This window comes from Mya arenaria, chromosome 5, assembly GCF_026914265.1.
Source record: "Mya arenaria isolate MELC-2E11 chromosome 5, ASM2691426v1".
Taxonomy (NCBI): domain Eukaryota; kingdom Metazoa; phylum Mollusca; class Bivalvia; order Myida; family Myidae; genus Mya; species Mya arenaria.
The window spans coordinates 66,351,341-66,370,786 of record NC_069126.1 but is presented as its reverse complement, the minus strand read 5'-3'; the positions used below and the strand labels follow the sequence as shown (position 1 = coordinate 66,370,786).

The window sequence follows — 19,446 nt, the reverse complement described above, 5'->3', positions numbered from 1 at the left end:
TTTGTTCGACAACGAGTCATTTCAATTATAAATGAGTTACTTCTGATCCAGGCTTTACAAATATATATTGTTTACATTAAAATCTATTATTAAATGAGGAGCTACCTTATTAACTCACTTCCTTTTAAATCTAACGCTATTGGTTCAGTCGACCGGCTATGTATACGTATTTACAGCCCGTACTTTATATAACTTCAGGCTATGCACAAAACTAAGTCTATTGAGACAGAACGTTCGGTTGGGAAACATAATGCTTGCTGTATTCATTCAGTCACTTTTGCTGGCACATGCCACTGTATGCCTACTGGCGTGTTACAACAATTCTGGATACTTTGAGTGGCACTCCGGCACGAGAAAACCTCTATGTTGTCCAAATGAGTGTCTTGGCGAGGAAAGAACGGATCAGTGCTGCTCGTGTACGGCAGAGCCATGTTGGGAAATACGGAGAAACAACGAGAACTTTTCCTGTCCCGAGACACTCGGACAATTAGATATTGAAATAGTGGACGTGTTTGGAAATGCGATCATTATTAGAAATCCGAGTGCGAGCGTAACTGAAGTTATTTATCCAGGAAGTTTATTGACGAAGATACCAGAGAACATTTGTGACTTTGCGGACACTCTTGTAAAGATTGATTTTTCAAACAACTATATTAAAAACATTTCAATGATAAAATGCTTGAGAAAGTTGGATACGATACATTTGGATAACAATCTAATGAGAGACGTAGGCAATGATACATTTAGTGAAATGAAGAATCTTCGAGTTCTTACACTGTCAAATAATAATAAGTTGGAAAATATAGGTCCGAACGTCCTTGACATTGGCGATCAGAATATATGTATTGTGGATTTTTCTCAGAACGATTTTCTTACATTTGATGTCACTAATTTGTTCACGCCCGGGCCGTTCTGCAAGATAAATGTGTCTAATGGAAACATTGGGGATCTCACAAATGAGCTTGGTTACGTCTTGGACACAATGAATGGGCCTGGTGACATACTAGCAGAACAGGCAGGCATCACACATTTCTTCAATTTTACGGCACTCGGCATCCATTTCTATGAACTCCCAAAATACTTCGAGGGTGAGATCCGCATTGATGCAAGTTCTTTCAACTGCGACTGCAACATTTACCCACTGGTTAGTACAGGTGTCGCTTATGCTAAGTTCTGGACAAACTTAAACCAGTCTTTTAGCTGTAATCATCCCGACTGGATGAAAGGTAAAGACATGGTAACGCTCCTTGAGGAGAACAAATATGATGAGCTTATTTGTGAGTTAGAAAACTGCCCTAGTTTCTGCCGATGTATTGACAAACCGAGTGAAAATAGAGTAATTGTTAACTGCTCCGACAAAGGTCTGACACAGTTTCCTGATGAAATGCCATTTGGATACTGGAACAACAAAAACATCGAGTTACTGTTAGCTAGGAATGTAATAACTGAAATCCCCGACACAAACTATTTGTGGCGATTGATAAAACTAGACATGAGCGGAAATACAATAAGGAAAATGAATGAGAATGCCTTGCAAAACATACATGTCGACAACATGGACCAAGAAGGACTCATTATTAATGGCCAAATGTTAGACACGCTTGGAAAAGATTTTGAAGAAAAGGATCCACACAAGATCAGATTTGGCGACTATCCCGTTAGATGTGACTGCCAGAACCTTTGGGTAGGGGATTGGATCAGAATCAACCGTGCGTATAACAGGTTAAAATGTACGACAGTCAGTGGAGTGATGCCCGCAGAAGATGTTACGACTGATTTCCTTGGTTGCTTAGAAACAACTATAGATGTTGCAAGTGTCGTTGTTCCCTTGGGGGCTTTAATCACCTTACTCCTCATTTTGCTTGGACTCATTTTTAGTTTTCGATACGAATTAATGCTGATAGTACGACGGTTTAAACAGAAGAAAAACAAAGTTGGTGCAAAATTATTGGATGTTTTTATATCCGTGTGCGAAGAAAATAAGGAGTCGTTCAAACTGGTCCATAACTGTATTGTACCAGAATTGAAAAATAGCAACTATTCAATATTTGTGCCCTACTATGACATTAATTACGGAGAGGATAGAGAGTATGGTGTAATGCAAGGCGTTGAGACAAGTAGGATCTACGTGATCGTTCTTTGCAACATGTATCAGACAGACTATAACACCGTGTCGGAGTTCGAAACCATCTGGACGAGGTTTAAATCAGATTCGTCCAGGAATATTGTGATTATTAATTTTGATAATGTTGAAACATTCGATATTTCAGATCCTAAACTTCGTGCTCTGAACAGAGTACAAGATGTTGTCAGTTATGAAGAACGGAATTCTACCATGTTGGACAGACTAAAATGGAAACTAGGTCCACCAGCGAATCAAAGAGAAAGATGCAACAAGGCAGATGATGATTTCGATAAACCTAAAGAAGATTTTGAAAAGGAGTATGATTTGTTTGACAGAAAAAGTGTAACTTCTGGTGATGGCAAAGTAGATGGTTACTCAAAATCAGTGTTTGAGCGATTGTATGAACCGAAGCCATTATTATGCAATTGTAAATACCGAAAATGTTATCTGCACAGCGAAGCTCTAGACAGTATGAACAACGGTGCACATTGAAAAGTTGGCGAATGATTTACTAGCTCGAGTTTTGTATTACAAGGATATTTTTGTGTGCATTTGTGTTTCTCTCTGTTTCTATAAAGATTGTTTTAAACTGATTTGTGTTTTATCAAAAGGAATTTTAATATGCTTACATATATTATTATACTAATGTGTATTTAACTCTAACTATCTAAGCCTGTGTTCCCTTATCTGTTTTGAAATATCATGCATTATACTCGTGTATACAGTATTATATGTTTATCATTCTTTTAAATAAAATATTATTTAATCATAATGCGAAACATATTCAATATATTTACCCATAGCCATATCATAAACACGAAACAAAATATTGAATATTAAGATATGAAATCTCTAAGAAGTAGGTTTTAAAAAGTCCGAATATATAACACATAACCTCTTCAGTCGAACCCCGTTCCTTCGAGCTTGCTTGGCTCGAATTCCTTGTTGGCTAAAACTAGATGTAAAGGACCGACTCTTTACACTGAAGGTAAACAATCCCGCTTGGCTCGAATGTTCTGAGGCTCGAGGTATTTCGCCGGTCCCTGGGAGTTCGAGCCAACGGGGTTCGACTGTATAATTGTTTTATATAATTTACCAAAGGAAACAAACAGGTATTAAGCTCCACAGACATAAAGGATTGTTAAGCTATGTCCGTGTAAACGTTTGCGTGTTTAATAAACTTCCTACTTATCTTAATATGCTATGATCATTGCGTTGATGACTTTGCATGTTTTGTGAATAATGACTGCGTATCAAAGAAATAAAGTGTTGAAATAAGGATTATAAACGATTGCCTCTATACTGCAGCATAATGGCCAATACTTCATTAGGACTGAGCTTAAATGAAAACCCGTTTAGTTTTATCAACAGCATGTAACATATAGAGTCACTTAGTCACAGTCTAAAAGCTGTATTCCCAGAGGCACACATATGTCAACTTTCCCAGAATCTCGGCCTTTGGACGGTATGTTAAGAAACTATAAATAAACACGTGGTAATCCACGTGAGCCAGAATGTTCGAGAAATTGTTATAAACCAACGGTAATAAAACCAAACTTGCATCAACTATTGAATCATGGCAATATCATTTCGCGTAGGAATGCTATACAAGGCAGATGTTTGGACTGTTCGAGGAGGATTAGGGAGGTTTGCTAGTTTCAGACTGTTTAACTAGGCTTTTAGTAGTGTATCATTTATAAACTATCACTTTAGCAATGTGTATGAAAGACGTTGTTTGACTTCATTTGGTGTTATGCACCAGTCAATTGTCCCCCCCCCCATTCCCCCTCCCCAAGGTTCGGGGAAAAGCGGGGACTTTGACTTTCGGTCTAGCCAAGCCCTGGTAAAATCTCCGATCTGCGCGGACAAACTGCAGGTAAAATCCCCGCCAAATGCCCCCGCACCCCAGGGACCCTATAAAGGCCCATTCCCCGCGGGAAAACAAAACCACCGCATTCACCCGACACTGCGGAGTCACCTGGAAGGGAAAAACACGGCCCATTTCCCCGGCTATCCCCGGTATACCCACGGACCTGGGGACGGTGGTTACAGTTGACTGGTGCATTATTGACTGTGTTACTGGTCCTGCCAATAGGTCACACTACTAAGACCATGTTAAATGCACAAACACACAACATAATCTTTAACATAAATGTCTCAGCAAAAGAAAAAAACAATGACAAAAACATAATTATTATGACAATATGAGACAACATCTCATTTAGAGAGTGGAACTATCAAGACCATGTACATGAACTGCGTGAATATTAAAGTCCAGGAGAGCGATAGCAAGTGTCCTGTGCTTGGGGCCACCAGTCTGTCAGGGACTTCCGTGTCGGACCCTGAAACAGAAATGAAAAGCAAGAACTTAGAAGTATCTTCTGAAAATGCATCATTGGTTCCTACACTTGTTAAGTACATTTATATTGCCACATTTTTTTTTTATAATTCTTATTCTCTCTCTCTCTCTCTCTCTCTCTCTCTCTCTCTCTCTCACTTTTTCTGTGCGGACCTGATATTAAAGTACTTTCATTAAATTTTGAAATACTATACATGGCGAAAAACGTCCTGCGACAAATCATTTGTTTAAGAATATATCATAGCTAATGCTTATCAGTTTAATTTATCATGTAAACTCTTACCGAAATAAACTTTGTATGTATGCGGGGCGATTAAAAAACCGACCATCGGGTCGTTTTTTTCTATCTGCTAGTAAACATGTGAAATTAATTTATATTACTTGTCATGAGCGTGAAATATACTGGATCATTTCGTCAATAATTTGATTGATGTGCACTTTCAGTTGTTTGCCATTTACAAACAGGGGGCTTTATAAGACCTTTTGATATCAATATGTATTAAGAGCAAATACACGACAATGCTATTTCTAATCAATTGTTTTAAAGTTTGGTGCAGAATACCTAGTTAAATTATTCTTAATACGGTGGTTTACAATAATTAATCGTTGTAAGAATTATACAAATATTATTTTGAGATGTACATCGTGTCGTAGGAGGTTTTTTTGCCGAGTATAGAATAGGAAACCCCCTTAAACTTTTACATGAATCATTCAGCAAATGGCAGTCTTTCAAAATAAAATCCTCTTATATTCTTGTTCAATACCACTAGAATAAATATAGGTAGATGTAATCAACTATTCGTAACTTCTTAATAATTTCAGATGGGTTTTTCGACGATTGTAAAAATATATCACGATATCATTATTGAACTCTGAAATGATCAAATTAAAGAGCTACCCGTATTTAGACCATTAGACCATAGCCGTTGTTTTAAATGAACACCTCTAATCAAACTGAGGCAAAGATTTGTTATAAGCTTTCTGCTGGTCTGTAGATTTTTTTAAGTGAAGAATATTTACACGATTAGTACACAATTTCAACGACGACACTAACAAACCGTTCGCATTCTATTTGACCAGTCATTCTATATCTTTCAGTCATTTATTCTACAGAAGATATTCATTGTTTCAGTGTAAAATCTTTAACAAGTTCACCTTGTGAATAACAAAAGTAAGTACTTCTCGTGGATGCGCGTTTGGTGCTGAAAACGCTTACGCTGAAACATACGCTAATCCTCTCAACAAGAGACATCCAACCAGAGACATTCAACCAGAGACACACTCAACCAGACGCACTCTACCAGAGACACTCAACAAGAGACACCTAACCAGGGAAAAATCCACCAAATAAACACTCAACGAGACACACTCTTCGAGACACATTCAGCCAGAGAGACACAATTAACCAGAGACGCCCTCAACGAGAAACACTCAACCAGAGAGACACACTCAAACGGAGAGACACACTCAACCAGAGAGACACAATTAACCAGAGACACCCTCAACAAGACACACTCAACCAGAGAGACACATTCAACCAGAGAGACACAATTAACCAGAGACGCCCTCAACGAGAAACACTCAACCAGAGAGACGCACTCAACCAGAGAGACACACTCAACCAGAGAGACACAATTAACCAGAGACACCCTCAACGAGACACACTCAACCAGAGAGACACACTCAACCAGAGAGACGCAATTAACCAGAGACACCCTCAACGAGACACACTCAACCCGAGAGACACACTCAACCAGAGAGACACAATTAACCAGAGACACCCTCAACCAGAGGGACACAATTAACCAGAGAGGTACAATCAACCAGAGACACATTGTATCAGAGAGACACACTCAACCAGAGAGACACAATTACCCAGAGACATCCTAAACGAGACACACTCTACCAGAGAGACACACTCAACCAGAGAGGTGCATTTAACCAGAGACACCCTCAACCAGAGACACACTCTACAAGAGAGACACAATCAACCAGAGAGGTACATTTAACCAAAGGCACCCTCAACCAAAGACACATTCTACCAGAGAGACACAATCAACCAGAGAGGCACAATTAACCAGAGACACCCTCAACGAGACATGCTCAACCAGAGAGACACACTCTACCAGAGAGGTACAATTAAACAGAGACATACTCTACCAGAGAGGCACAATCAACCAGAGACACACTCAACGAGACACACTCTACCAGAGAGGCACACTTAACCAGAGAGACCCTCAACGAGATACGCTCAAACAGACACACTCAACCTGACACACTCTACCAGAGAGGCACTATCAACCAGAGACACATTTAAACAGACACACTCAACCTGACACACTCTACCAGAGAGGCACTATCAACCAGAGACACATTAAAACAGACACACTCTACCAGAGAGGCACTATCAACCTGAGACACACTCAACCAGACACACTCAACCTGACACACTCTACCAGAGAGGCACAATTAACCATGCAGAGACACACTAAACCGGACACACTCTACCAGAGAGGCACAATGAACCAGAGACACACTCAACCAGACACACTCAACCTGACACACTCTACCAGAGAGGCACAATGAACCAGAGACACACTCTTCCAGAGAGGCACAATGAACCAGAGACACACTCAAACTGACACACTCAACCTGACACACTCTTCCAGAGAGGCACAATTAACCATGCAGAGACACACTAAACCGGACACACTCTTCCAGAGAGGCACAATGAACCAGAGACACACTCTACCAGAGAGGCACAATGAACCAGAGACACACTCAAACTGACACACTCAACCTGACACACTCTTCCAGAGAGGCACAATTAACCATGCAGAGCCACACTAAACCGGACATACTCTACCAGAGAGGCACAATGAACCAGAGACACACTCTTCCAGAGAGGCAAAATTAACCATGCACAGACACACTAAACCGGACACACTCTACCAGAGAGGCACAATGAACCAGAGACACACTCAAACTGACACACTCAACCTGACACACTCTTCCAGGGAGGCACAATGAACCAGAGACACACTCTTCCAGAGAGGCAAAATTAACCATGCAGAGACACACTAAACCGGACACACTCTACCAGAGAGGCACAATGAATCAGAGACACACTCAAACTGACACACTCAACCTGACACACTCTTCCAGGGAGGCACAATGAACCAGAGACACACTCTTCCAGAGAGGCAAAATTAACCATGCAGAGACACACTAAACCGGACACACTCTACCAGAGAGGCACAATGAATCAGAGACACACTCAAACTGACACACTCAACCTGACACACTCTTCCAGGGAGGCACAATGAACCAGAGACACACTCTTCCAGAGAGGCAAAATTAACCATGCAGAGACACACTAAACCGGACACACTCTACCAGAGAGGCACAATGAACCAGAGACACACTCTACCAGAGAGGCACAATGAACCAGAGACACACTCAAACTGACACACTCAACCTGACACACTCTTCCAGGGAGGCACAATGAACCAGAGACACACTCTTCCAGAGAGGCAAAATTAACCATGCAGAGACACACTAAACCGGACACACTCTACCAGAGAGGCACAATGAACCAGAGACACACTCTACCAGAGAGGCACAATGAACCAGAGACACACTCAAACTGACAAACTCAACCTGACACACTCTTCCAGGGAGGCATAATTTACCATGCAGAGACACACTAAACCGGACACACTCAACCTGACACACTCTACCAGAGAGGTACAATTAACCATGCAGAGACACACTCTACCAGACACACTCTACCAGAGAGGCACAATGAACCATGCAGAGACACACTCTACCAGAGAGGTACAATTAACCATGCAGAGACACACTCTACCAGACACACTCTACCAGAGAGGCACAATGAACCATGCAGAGACACACTCTACCAGACACACTCTACCAGAGAGGCACAATTAACCATGCAGAGACACACTCTACCAGACACACTCTTCCAGGGAGGCACAATGAACCAGAGACACACTCTACCAGACACACTCTACCAGAGAGGCACAATTAACCATGCAGAGACACACTCTACCAGACACACTCAAACAGACACACTCAACCTGACACACTCTACCAGAGAGGCACAATTAACCATGCAGAGACACACTCAACAGACACACTCAAACAGACACACTCAACCTGACACACTCTACCAGAGAGGCACAGTTAGCCATGCAAAGACACACTCTACCAGACACACTCAATCGGACACACTCTACCAGAGAGGCACAATTAACCAGAGACACACTCTTCCAGAGAGGCACAATTAACCAGAGACACACTCAAACAGACACACTCAACCTGACACAATCTACCAAAGAGGCACAATCAACCAGAGACACATCCAACCAGAAAAACTCTTAACCAGAGAGACAAACTCAACCAGAGACATACTCAGCCAGAGAGACACTCAACCAGAGAGGCACAATCAACCAGAGACATTCAACCGGAGACACAAAGGCTTTTTCAAATATTCTGTTCAATTATTTACGTATATCGTTTCTGATGAATGCACGAAAAAAGTATCTTAAAGAATTCTTCAGTCAGTATATTGGTAAGGCTTGTTTGTTAAACTAATGTAGGTAGTAAAAGGTAGCATATGCTTGGCGTTTACATTTATGTGTGGGCAATGACAATCGAGGATTTTTCAAAAATTCAGTTTATTAATTTTGTTGATATCGATCGATTCTGAGGAATGCAGTATACTCCAATGCATATAAGTTTTAGACTGGTTTTGGTGGTGGTAGACTTGTAGGCAGTAGTGTAAGATATTTTTCGTACTTATAAGTTATGGTCCAATTTAGACGATCTAGAGAAACACAGGGCATGCTACCGCGGACTGACTATCTATGATTGTTTCAAGTACCAAAAAAAGTCTTACACGACTACCACCACCAGAACCACCACAACCAGCACCACCACTGACAACAACAGCAGCAGCAACAAAAACTACAACAACAACTCTAATTAAAACAACAGCCACAACAACGATGACTTTTACTGATAAACTGGTGATTTTATATCGCATCAACAAATATCTTCCTTTGGTAAAGAAAGTTAACATACTGAGGCCAGTGAGAGAACCGAATGTGGCCACTGCTTTGTAGAACAATATAAAAATCACATGTTGAAATATTCAACGAAATGTCATACGGTAGAATTAATAAATCAAGTCATATAAGACACAAACGCGCTATCTACAGAATGCTCAAATGTGATTAAGCGGACACAAACGAAAAAACTTGGCAAAGGGACTTCGACAAATATTAACATGATTAATGAAACCAGAAGCTATTAACACACGTTTTATTGACACAACCGGGGTACCACCTTGACCTTGGGACGTTCAATAAAAACAATCAGGAAGTCGGGGGGAGCTTAAACTAGATTCTGGTTATCCAATCTCAAACAATTACAACATTCATCATTCATGAATAATAGCAAATATAAACATGCTAAGCTCATCGGAGCCCGATTTTACTTGGAGACAATAAAGAATGAAGTAAAACTGATCATAAAAAACTGAAAGCTCACGTTCAAGTAGTCAGCGACCAGCTAGAGACATTCCCTTCCGTAGATGAGTGATCCATACGACATATTCTATGACCCTAGAGAACCATAAACTAAATAACTACCACTAGCGGATCCAGGGGCGGGGGTGGCGTACCCGACGCCCCCCCCCACCATAAAATCGTCCATGTTTACTTTTTAATTCAATATAAGAGGACAAAAAATAATAAAACACGCCCAAAATGCACCATTTCGGACAAGATATTGATAAAATTATACTGGGGAAGTAACCCAAAACCCCATTGCAAACACTTTAAACCAAATGAATTTCGGTTCTGATGGAGGGGCGTAAGTCAAAGGGTTACATCGCCAAGTTACGCCCCCTCTAACGTCAAATCCTGGATCCGCCCCTGATCACAGATAAAAAACGAAGTTATAAAAATGCATTATTCGTGGCAAACAATTGTCATAGGTATGTTGAGTTGACAATAAAACATTACTTGTCAAGAGGATCGTGGTTTCTCCGGACCCCTGCATGTTTTCGGCATAGCAGCTGTATTGTCCGTAGTCCTCGGCCACAATGTCGTGTATGATCATCTTCATCAGGACGTAGTTCGAGCCGAAGTAGTTCTCAAACGTGTACCTGAAATATATTTTATTTCAAACCGGTTACACATCATGTGAAATCAATATTTGGTTAATATTAAATATATATGTGAAATATTAACAAATATCGTTCGAACATGAAAAAGCAATATACAAATATCGGTTTTGAAGATGCTCTCTTACTCCCAAACATATTTTTTTTTCAAAATTGTTTTAATATACGTACCAAAAAGGATGAATAAATGTCGAAACCAAAGGTTCTGATAAAGGATACCGAGTTTAATTTGATAGAAAGCTACAGAAAACACGGTAATTCTACGTTATGAGACGATAGTAGATCACAGTAAATCTTTAAGCACTCGCTAATCATTTAATATGTGTGCGTTTCAGCTATTAAATACACGGTTACAATCTTGTTATCAGTAACCAATATTTTCGATAAATGCATTATTTAGTGAGTAGTTAAAGGTTAATCATTCAAAATGTATGTTTGTTATATATGTGTATGTATTGATTTTGAATAAGAATGTTACTTTAAATGGTTTCATTGACATTCACAAACTAAATTTTACATTTTTTTCCATAAATCTGTCAAGCCTTTGGCATCTACAACAATACACTGTATGATTTAGGGACAATGTGATATCGTACTCAACTCAACTTTATTCAGTACATAAAGGCATATACACCTTCGGGGGCTGACTAGCCGGTCCTTATAATGTCATATGACCCTCAGCGGTGTGATATATTTCTTAAGTATATCATTAATTACAATATAGTGGTGTTATTGCTTAACACAAATTGTAGACAAATTTTAATATAAATCTGCCATTTTTAACAAGAAAAAAATAAATATTGCCACTTTTCTAATAACATGAAGTGTATGTTATATATGTCAAGTTTTGGTGGTAAATTTATACTCTCTGTTTATGCCCGCTTTTTCTGGCGGGGAAAATATGTTTAATAATCACGGAATGTCCATATGTATTGGTAATAGTTAGAATATATGAAGTAAAATCTTATTGATTATGAAGGGGCGGAGCTAGCGCATTTTTCAATCAAAATGATTTAACTTAATATCTGCTAACTGATTTCAGATTATAACCTATATTTCCTGTCAATAAATTTGCCGATCAGTTTTCAATAAGTACCACACTCAATTGTTACGTTATAGTTTTACAACATCACAGACATGGCGTAATTATTTGATTCCTCGCCTACTGAAAACAGGTTACAATCACATATAAGTGTTTGACCCACATTTTCAGCCAATCTGGGGCGCAAGATTCTTAAAATGTTTATTTGTGGAGAATCGTTATTTATTGCTGAATATTGCTGAAGAAGCCTCTTCATGATTTAGTAAATTTCTATAACTGCGCATGCGCATACAGCCACGCCTATTGTTTGCATATGCAAAGACGCAATGTGTCAGTGTCAACGATGATTCAAATGACATCACAATATATTCACGGACCTATAAACCATGGGTTTATAGGTCCGTGATATATTGCAGTAATTGGCAGATCTTTTTTATAGACACACAGCTTAATTTTAAAATTGATACAATTTCGGAGAGGCTTACACGAAGTCGGTTATGTTTTAATAATTAAAACTTTATCTTATAAATATATTCTAACTACAGTCAAAAAAATCGCTATGTCGAGGTCGTTGAAACCTCGGTAAATACTTCGAGCTAACGAACATTCGAATAAAACGAAATACATAAAGTGTATAGCTTAACCCAACTCATTCGAAACAAGTTCGACATAACCAGAACATCGAGATAACAGAGTTCGACATAACGAGTTTGGACTGTATAAACATCGAATGTAGCCAACAATGTTTTGAATATTGGCGCCTGTTTAATTATGAATAAAACCGTACCAAATTCGATTGGAAGAAAGTCTTTAAAAGGGTGGCAAAATATCAATTATCTCAAGAACATTTTAGACTGTCAAGCACTGTTTCCTTCACCGTCTGTCCATTGAATTTCTTTAAGCTTACATTGTTTTTGAATTCGACAAAACTAAAATGTTTATGCAGTGTTCGACATGGCTGAAGCATAATACTAAACTTTTACCTATCATTCCAATTTTAATGACCTATTATTAATCAACTATTACGTATTTGACGAGATACAGATTCCAATAATAGACTGTTTTGAAAATAAAAAATCAGTGGGTGATTTCAGTGTGTTGTTTTACTTAAGATTTATTGCTTGTTCAGGCAGATGAGTCGTTTCATTTGCCGAAAATGTAGCTTATATTCTAATGTTTGGGGTCTCAGATTAAATTGTTTGTGTTTTTTTTTATTTAAGGCCGGATTGCTACAGAGGAAAAAAAGTACAAATGCAGTATAAACGCCAAGGGAATCTGTTGTTGTTGTTGTTGTTGTTGTTGTTGTAGTTCAAAAGTGATATAAAGGGGATTTCCAAAAGGGGCGGATAACATGTGTTTGATATTGCAAACGTAACGTTCAGTTTTGAAATGTATTTTTAAGTGCTGTTAGTGTGGTAAATGTCTGCGATATAAGTCCTTTAAGTCCAGCAGCATAAGCCTATAATTAAAATAGCTGACCTTCATAATAAATGCGTTTAATCCTTCGCACGGTGAGTAAGAACACTTTCAAATTCGTTTTTACATTGATATGAAACAGATCAAATGGAACACATTACTTTTTCCCCGCCGACAGAAGATTCCCGTTCCTGAACCACATCATCTGGTCTTTGGTCGGCGTCGGGTTGCCGGATGCCTCACATTTGAGCTCACGTTTATACCCGACAGCCTGGAACACCTCCCGGGCTTTGCTGGCCAATCGGGGAGTGACTGAAATAATGGCGTTTGTCGATGTCAAGACAATGCGCACATGTAGAACAAGGTCCATAACTCAGTTTCAATGTTAGGCTTAAATAAAAGTTATAAACGATCACAGATGTAGCTATATTCATTAATCAGGCGACTATAACATGAACCATTTTAACACCACACATATTCATTGCGTTCAGTGCTAAGAACGTCCATCCCAATTGGCCATACACTTGAACAAACCCTCATTGTAGTAAAACTGTTTTTTGCTAGTCTGTATTTCGAGTAAAAGGTCTGTATAGTGTGAAAGCCTTCGCGTCGTCGACGGCATCAGTGGTGCCGTCGTTATGTACAAACTTAAATGTTCGCCATAACTCATTAAAAAACGTTTAAGAAAATCAACATACATGTTGCTCGAGACAATACACACATGAACATCAAGGCCAATAACCTAATTATTAATTCATAATTAACAATAACTTGAATTACGCCCCTTTTTAACTGAAGCATTAGCTCTCGCTCTTGTTTAATATAACGCTGCAAAAATTTCTTTCTTTACAGCACTACACTTACATTTGACGTCTAGTTTGATCCGACGGACGTCCATCCCGGCAGTATTCTTGGCGATGCACTTGTACACACCTTGGTGTTCGCGATTTACCTTGCTAATTTTCAGACTTGAGGACTGCAAAATGCAAGACACATCTATGATAGAGTGGGGCATACATACTAATCGCCATTATGCGTTTTCATATACGTCTTACACTATTTTTACTTGTTCTATAACAAACAAACAACAACACATCTGAAGATGACCACATTGGTTTGCACCTAAAATGATCTGTCACGAAGTACTTATCTCATACATGTCATTCAGCAACAGTTTTGTTGCGACTGCAGCAAGACAAAGTTGTAAGTTTTACCAGTGATGTTTTCGCCAATTTAAAAATGGCAGTTAATTCGGACATAGATATTAGATGCGATATATGTGCAAGATTTCCTATAAAACGTACAACTAGTTCCCTGCCTCCTGACGGCAGAATGCCACCACCGGCCCTTTCCCAGGATATTAGGGGTTTCGGGATCCCGTCGGCGGCACATTTTAGTTCCGTAGGGGCGCCTTCTTCCTTCACCATGTTTGAACTCGTGAAGATGTCGATCACCTGGGGTCGCTCTGGAAATATAGTAAGAATTGGCCTTATAAATATGTCAACATTAAATGCAAAGCACATGTGCATCTGCATGCATCCATCTGATAAATTAATAAGTCGAACGCTGAATTACAACTGTTATTAAATTGTTCGTAATGGCCAGAAAGGATTGGATAATAGTGGTGTGTCTGTGTGCGTGCGTGCGTGCGTGCGTGCGTGGGTGCGTGCGTTCGTGCGCGCGTGCACGCGAGTGCTTGTGTGTGTGGTGGGGGGGGAGATTGGAACTAAGAAATGATCAGATTACACTGAAGAACTTGAATACAGAAAGAACGAATTCAATTAGAAAAAGGACATTTTATGGCCACACTTACGAACGACCTTGATCATCCTGCTGACATTAGCAAACTGTTGTGTATGCAGTTGAACGCGGCATATGTACAGCCCCTGGTCGTCCACCTGAACGTTCTGAACCTTGAGGCGGAAGATGTTGGTGGCCGGCTTGTCCAGCTGGTATTTGAAGGAGTTTTGAGTGTCCGTGGAGGTCGAGATGGCGATGGTCGTGTTCGACCGGTAAATCTGGGCAACCCATTGCAGCTGTAAACACACGTACGATGTACAAATGTAAGGACAAAAAAACGACGAAAAAAATGTTCGCTTCAGTGGATTGTTTTCCTGAAAGTTCACTGGTGGCTAAATTTATAAGACGTGCTAGTCAATTTGGCTGGACGAATAGGGGGAGTTAATCGCAAGCTCGGGAATATCCGGTCAATTTGTCTATGTTATAGAATACCATGATACACTATGTATTCGTATGAAAATATGAATATTGTATACTGAAACAAATATACTGGACAGTATAAACAGGTGTATAATGAGCTATTTATATTATCATTATTATTTTTACATAAAATATATTATATTATATAATTATTTTCTCGTCACTTTTCCGTGTGATGAGCAATGTACATACGTCATAAGAATGGTAGAGTCATTTTGAACTTACCGCTTTACAGTTTTGAGCGACCACATCAATGACCTAAAGCCGCAGCGCAACCACAGGCGGCGGTTTTGTTGACAGGACCCACCATATTTGCCAGGCCACCTCCATTTATTTTATATATGCCCCCCCCCCCCCCCCCCCCCGCCGATATATATATATTTGCTTGGCAAATACGGTGGGTCCTGCCAATTAGATAAATAAATTGCTTACCTCGCTAGTTTTTGGTTTCTTGTCGATGACACAGGACAGTGTACAGTCTTTATCCTTCTCGACCACGATGGTGTTGTAGCCGTCCACCTTCCTGGTGTCAGGAAATGTGTACTTCATATAGATCGTAGGATCGTGGCAAAACACTGTCAATTACCCATGTAATGAAATGAGTTTCGATGTTGTTTATCGGGCGTTTATATATTCCGTACAATTAGGCATAGAACAATCAAGCCGCGTGAGTAGGGTAAGCTATTATAAGTCTGAAATTAAGGTCGATTGTCCGGCGAGTGTCCTGCGTCAATTATAAAAAAAAATAACAGGCTTTAATCAGACATAAATTTTGGCCCAATGATAACGACATTTGGTGAGAATGATTGCCATCATCGAGCTGTTTGCAAGCTTCATTGCGAGGGATACCAGGCGGTTCATGAACCTTAGACCAAGTCCTATAAAACTATTGTTGCCATTCTTTTATATATTTTTCATACGTAACATACTTATTTCTTATTTTTGCCATACATTTCCTATGTTTTGGTAAGTATTGTTTTGTTCCTCCATGGTCATCGATTTATTTAGTATATACATGTATTCATTTTATTTTTGCAAGAGTGTGAAGAAATAAGATAGCTTATAGAATCATTCTCGATTCCGTTTCCTGGGCAGCAACCAGTACTGGGTCCTCTTTGAGAGGCCATGAGAAACTACTCCTGATGGGGATCGAACCCACAACCTTTTGGGTGAGAGCCTGACACCTTTACCACTAGACCTCTCTCTGCAATCGATTATTTTGCTGCCTAATTAAATCATGCATCTTAGTTTACAAACAAATAAAATAATAACCCCATTTTTTTCGAAACTACTAAAGCACCATAACAGGGACCTTATATCAATTAGCCATAAATGAAACTGTTTATACTTGACATAACTAGTTTATCATGATTATAAAAAAATAAAATTATTTCCTTTGAAAGTCTCAAAATTCATTAAAAACGAAATTTACACAAAGTATACAAAACAAATGAGAATACTCTGTAATCAAGGACTAAAGCCTGTTCGAGATATTGGCGCTAATACTTCAAACAATATTCATATTTAAATGAAAAGTGCCGCTTCGTACACTTATTAGAATTATTCGATCTTGTACTTTGATAAAAAGTTTTTTTTGAAATTGTGGAAATATGCAACCACAATGCAACTGGTAAGATTGATAGTACGTTTATTTACTAGTCTGCGTGGACTAATCTAGCGAGTGAAGCCTTCACTCACGCTTGTCAGATACAATCCAGGGTATCTAAGATCACACGTATCACTGACAATAGTTACTAAATTATGACAGTGTTAATAGCGTTCAAATCAAGTTCGTATACTGTTGAAATTATAAGCTGGGGCCGTTTGAATCCTAAAACGTATAGGTACACATTAATTTCTTTTTATTTCCTCATCTTTGCGTTCATTTTATTAACTTACTTCACACAAATATGTAGCAAAATAATGGACCTATGTCACCTTTAACAACTTACTAAATAATGCATTTATGGAAAATATTAATTACTGATAATAAGATTGTAGCCGTGTATTTAATAGATGACTAATTTACTAAGATCTATATTAAAACGGTCCCTAGATGTGTATTAACTAAAATGGCAGAATAGGAGATAATTATTATTATTAACATCATTATTATGTTGTATACAATCGAAATAATAATAATAATGAACACATAATTTTTTTTACAAGGTAAATAAATTTTTTCTCACATAAACAAAATAGTGAACCATTGTTTGTGTTTATCCACAATAATAATAGATGACCTTTTACGAATGGTATATCACATGTAAAAAATAAATTCACTGTATTATATTGTACGAATGAACAATGTCTTTATGCAGAAAATAAATACTGGCTACATACCCACATTATTGAGAAGGAGTATGTTGAAAATACAGGATATCACTTTACAATCCATTTTATATCGTTTGAAAACAGCAACTAAAAATATGTATGAACACAGTTCTCAGTTTTCGGTCATTTTATGAAAAGTAGTTCCAAAAACGGTATGATTTCCGTGCATATTCATCATCGTTATATGTACTGATAGTCTGAAACAATCTTATGTACATAACAAACAAGACAATCCCGTCTATTATCTCTGTCACCAAGTTTGATTGCGAGTGGAATGCCGAGGTGACCATTTCCTTCTTCAATGGAGAGAGGGTACAGTGTTACCTCACATCATTGGAATCCCCTGTGATCCCTACTTAGGGGACATAACACCGATGGCTAATTGGTTTTACATTACCATTTAAGCCTTTACATATAAAGACATTTGAAGGCAACTAAACACCATAAAAGTAAATACTGAGAGCAACATTACTGTACGTCCTGTACATTACACTAGCGGTCCAGGCGGGAGTACACACCCGGTGCCCCGCTCCTCCTCCCCACTTATATCGTCCAAGTGTACTTCTTATTTCAATATAGGGGAAAAAAGCAATATATAACGCCCAAATTTTTTTGAAGGAGTACCCCATAACTTTCCTATCAAAATTTTAAACAAAATAAATTTTCGATCTGAAGAAGGGGCGCAAATTAAAAGGTCCCCCAAGTTACGCACTATGCATAATGCATTATAGTGAGTTGTTTCACCAGATGACAATGTACACTTGTTGACGATGTTTAATATACAAGTCAAACAATATCCGTCCGTCCGTCCGTCCGTCCGTCTGGCTGGCTGGCTGGCTGGCTTTCACCTTCTGAAGACTCAATTAAGCTGAAATGTGTTGTGGAAGTGAGTGTGTCTTCTTTTGGCATTATCATCTAAACAAATCAACCGGTTTTTTTCAAAGTTTTAATAACTATATAAATAATAAAGGCTGTGGTTATGTTCTCTTTTGGGTAAACATTTTACATTAATTTTCCACGACATTGGTTCCAAAAAACAACAACAACAGCGGCTTTTAGTTCAAAAAGTTAATATTAATTCAGGCGTCATTTTTGTTGGTAAAACTCCTATCAGAGAAATAATGCGTTTGTACGCGTTTGGCCAAAATATCACATAAAATACTTAAGTCAATTATCGATCTCTATCTCAACTCATTTTACCATTGCAGGGTGTGATTAAAAAAACTGTACGCTTCTACTTGTTTTAAAATGAATTTCTCATAGAACGTGCTGATAAAAACCTCTTGTATGAAGTATTTAAAGCATTGCTGAAAAACGATGAATTATTATTTTTTTACTGTAGAATTATTTTTTTTGGAATTGGAAATATTTTAATCAAACATAGCCCTATTTTATTCGCTTTTATAATCGGTAAGAACATATACAGTTTTCAACAACTTTTAATGTTATGTTTTAAAATGAGTTGACATTGATCTTTAGTATTTTTGTCATGCATATTCAGGCATGGTATATTTCAATACATTTCCCTAAATAAAACTTCAAGTCCCATAATGTTTTAGTGATGTAAATTTTTTGTATGTTCATCCAAATAAAATAACTTCTCTTAATCTTTTTGACATTTTTTGACACATGGTAGATAGATAGATAGATGGATGGATGGATGGATGGATGGATGTGGATGGATGGATGGATATTTTATTTCCTCCATGAATGGCAGTCAAAACTATATGCTGGTTTTG

At 38.5% G+C, this 19,446-nt stretch overlaps 2 protein-coding genes across 3 annotated transcripts; one reads left to right on the top strand and one right to left on the bottom strand.

Annotated features, from left to right (window-relative positions):
• The first annotated feature begins 247 nt into the window (after positions 1–247).
• On the top strand, positions 248–2,822 carry LOC128235159 (protein toll-like). Of its 2 annotated transcripts, none has more exons than XM_052949903.1 (2): positions 248–1,709; positions 2,271–2,822. In XM_052949903.1, exons 1-2 carry the CDS (start codon positions 251–253, stop codon positions 2,615–2,617), a joined length of 1,806 nt encoding a protein of 601 aa, XP_052805863.1. In that variant the 5' UTR covers positions 248–250; the 3' UTR covers positions 2,618–2,822. The 2 variants fall into 2 exon arrangements, with proteins under 2 accessions (XP_052805863.1, XP_052805862.1); XM_052949902.1 differs by having other exon boundaries at positions 248–1,730.
• An 860-nt stretch (positions 2,823–3,682) lies between these two features.
• Positions 3,683–17,860, bottom strand: LOC128236158 (protein amalgam-like). The gene is made up of 8 exons (XM_052951043.1): positions 17,717–17,860; positions 15,806–15,948; positions 14,967–15,189; positions 14,458–14,618; positions 14,018–14,129; positions 13,315–13,465; positions 10,535–10,677; positions 3,683–4,467 (listed from the first exon to the last, which is right to left on the bottom strand). The coding sequence occupies exons 1-8, from the start codon at positions 17,769–17,771 to the stop codon at positions 4,343–4,345; spliced, it is 1,113 nt and encodes a 370-aa protein (XP_052807003.1). The 5' UTR covers positions 17,772–17,860; the 3' UTR covers positions 3,683–4,342.
• Positions 17,861–19,446: the final 1,586 nt, after the last annotated feature.

Coding starts and splice junctions, on each gene's coding strand:
- LOC128235159 (XM_052949902.1), top strand. CDS start 251: ATGCTTGCTGTATTCATTCAGTCACTTTTGCTGGCACATGCCACTGTA. Junction 1,731..2,270: donor TGCGTATAACAGGTTAAAAT/GTACGACAGTCA, acceptor TCGATATTTCAG/ATCCTAAACTTCGTGCTCTG.
- LOC128236158 (XM_052951043.1), bottom strand. CDS start 17,771: ATGGATTGTAAAGTGATATCCTGTATTTTCAACATACTCCTTCTCAAT. Junction 14,130..14,457: donor CAGGAGGCAGGGAACTAGTT/GTACGTTTTATA, acceptor TGCATTTTGCAG/TCCTCAAGTCTGAAAATTAG. Junction 10,678..13,314: donor CTTCTGTCGGCGGGGAAAAA/GTAATGTGTTCC, acceptor AATATATTTCAG/GTACACGTTTGAGAACTACT.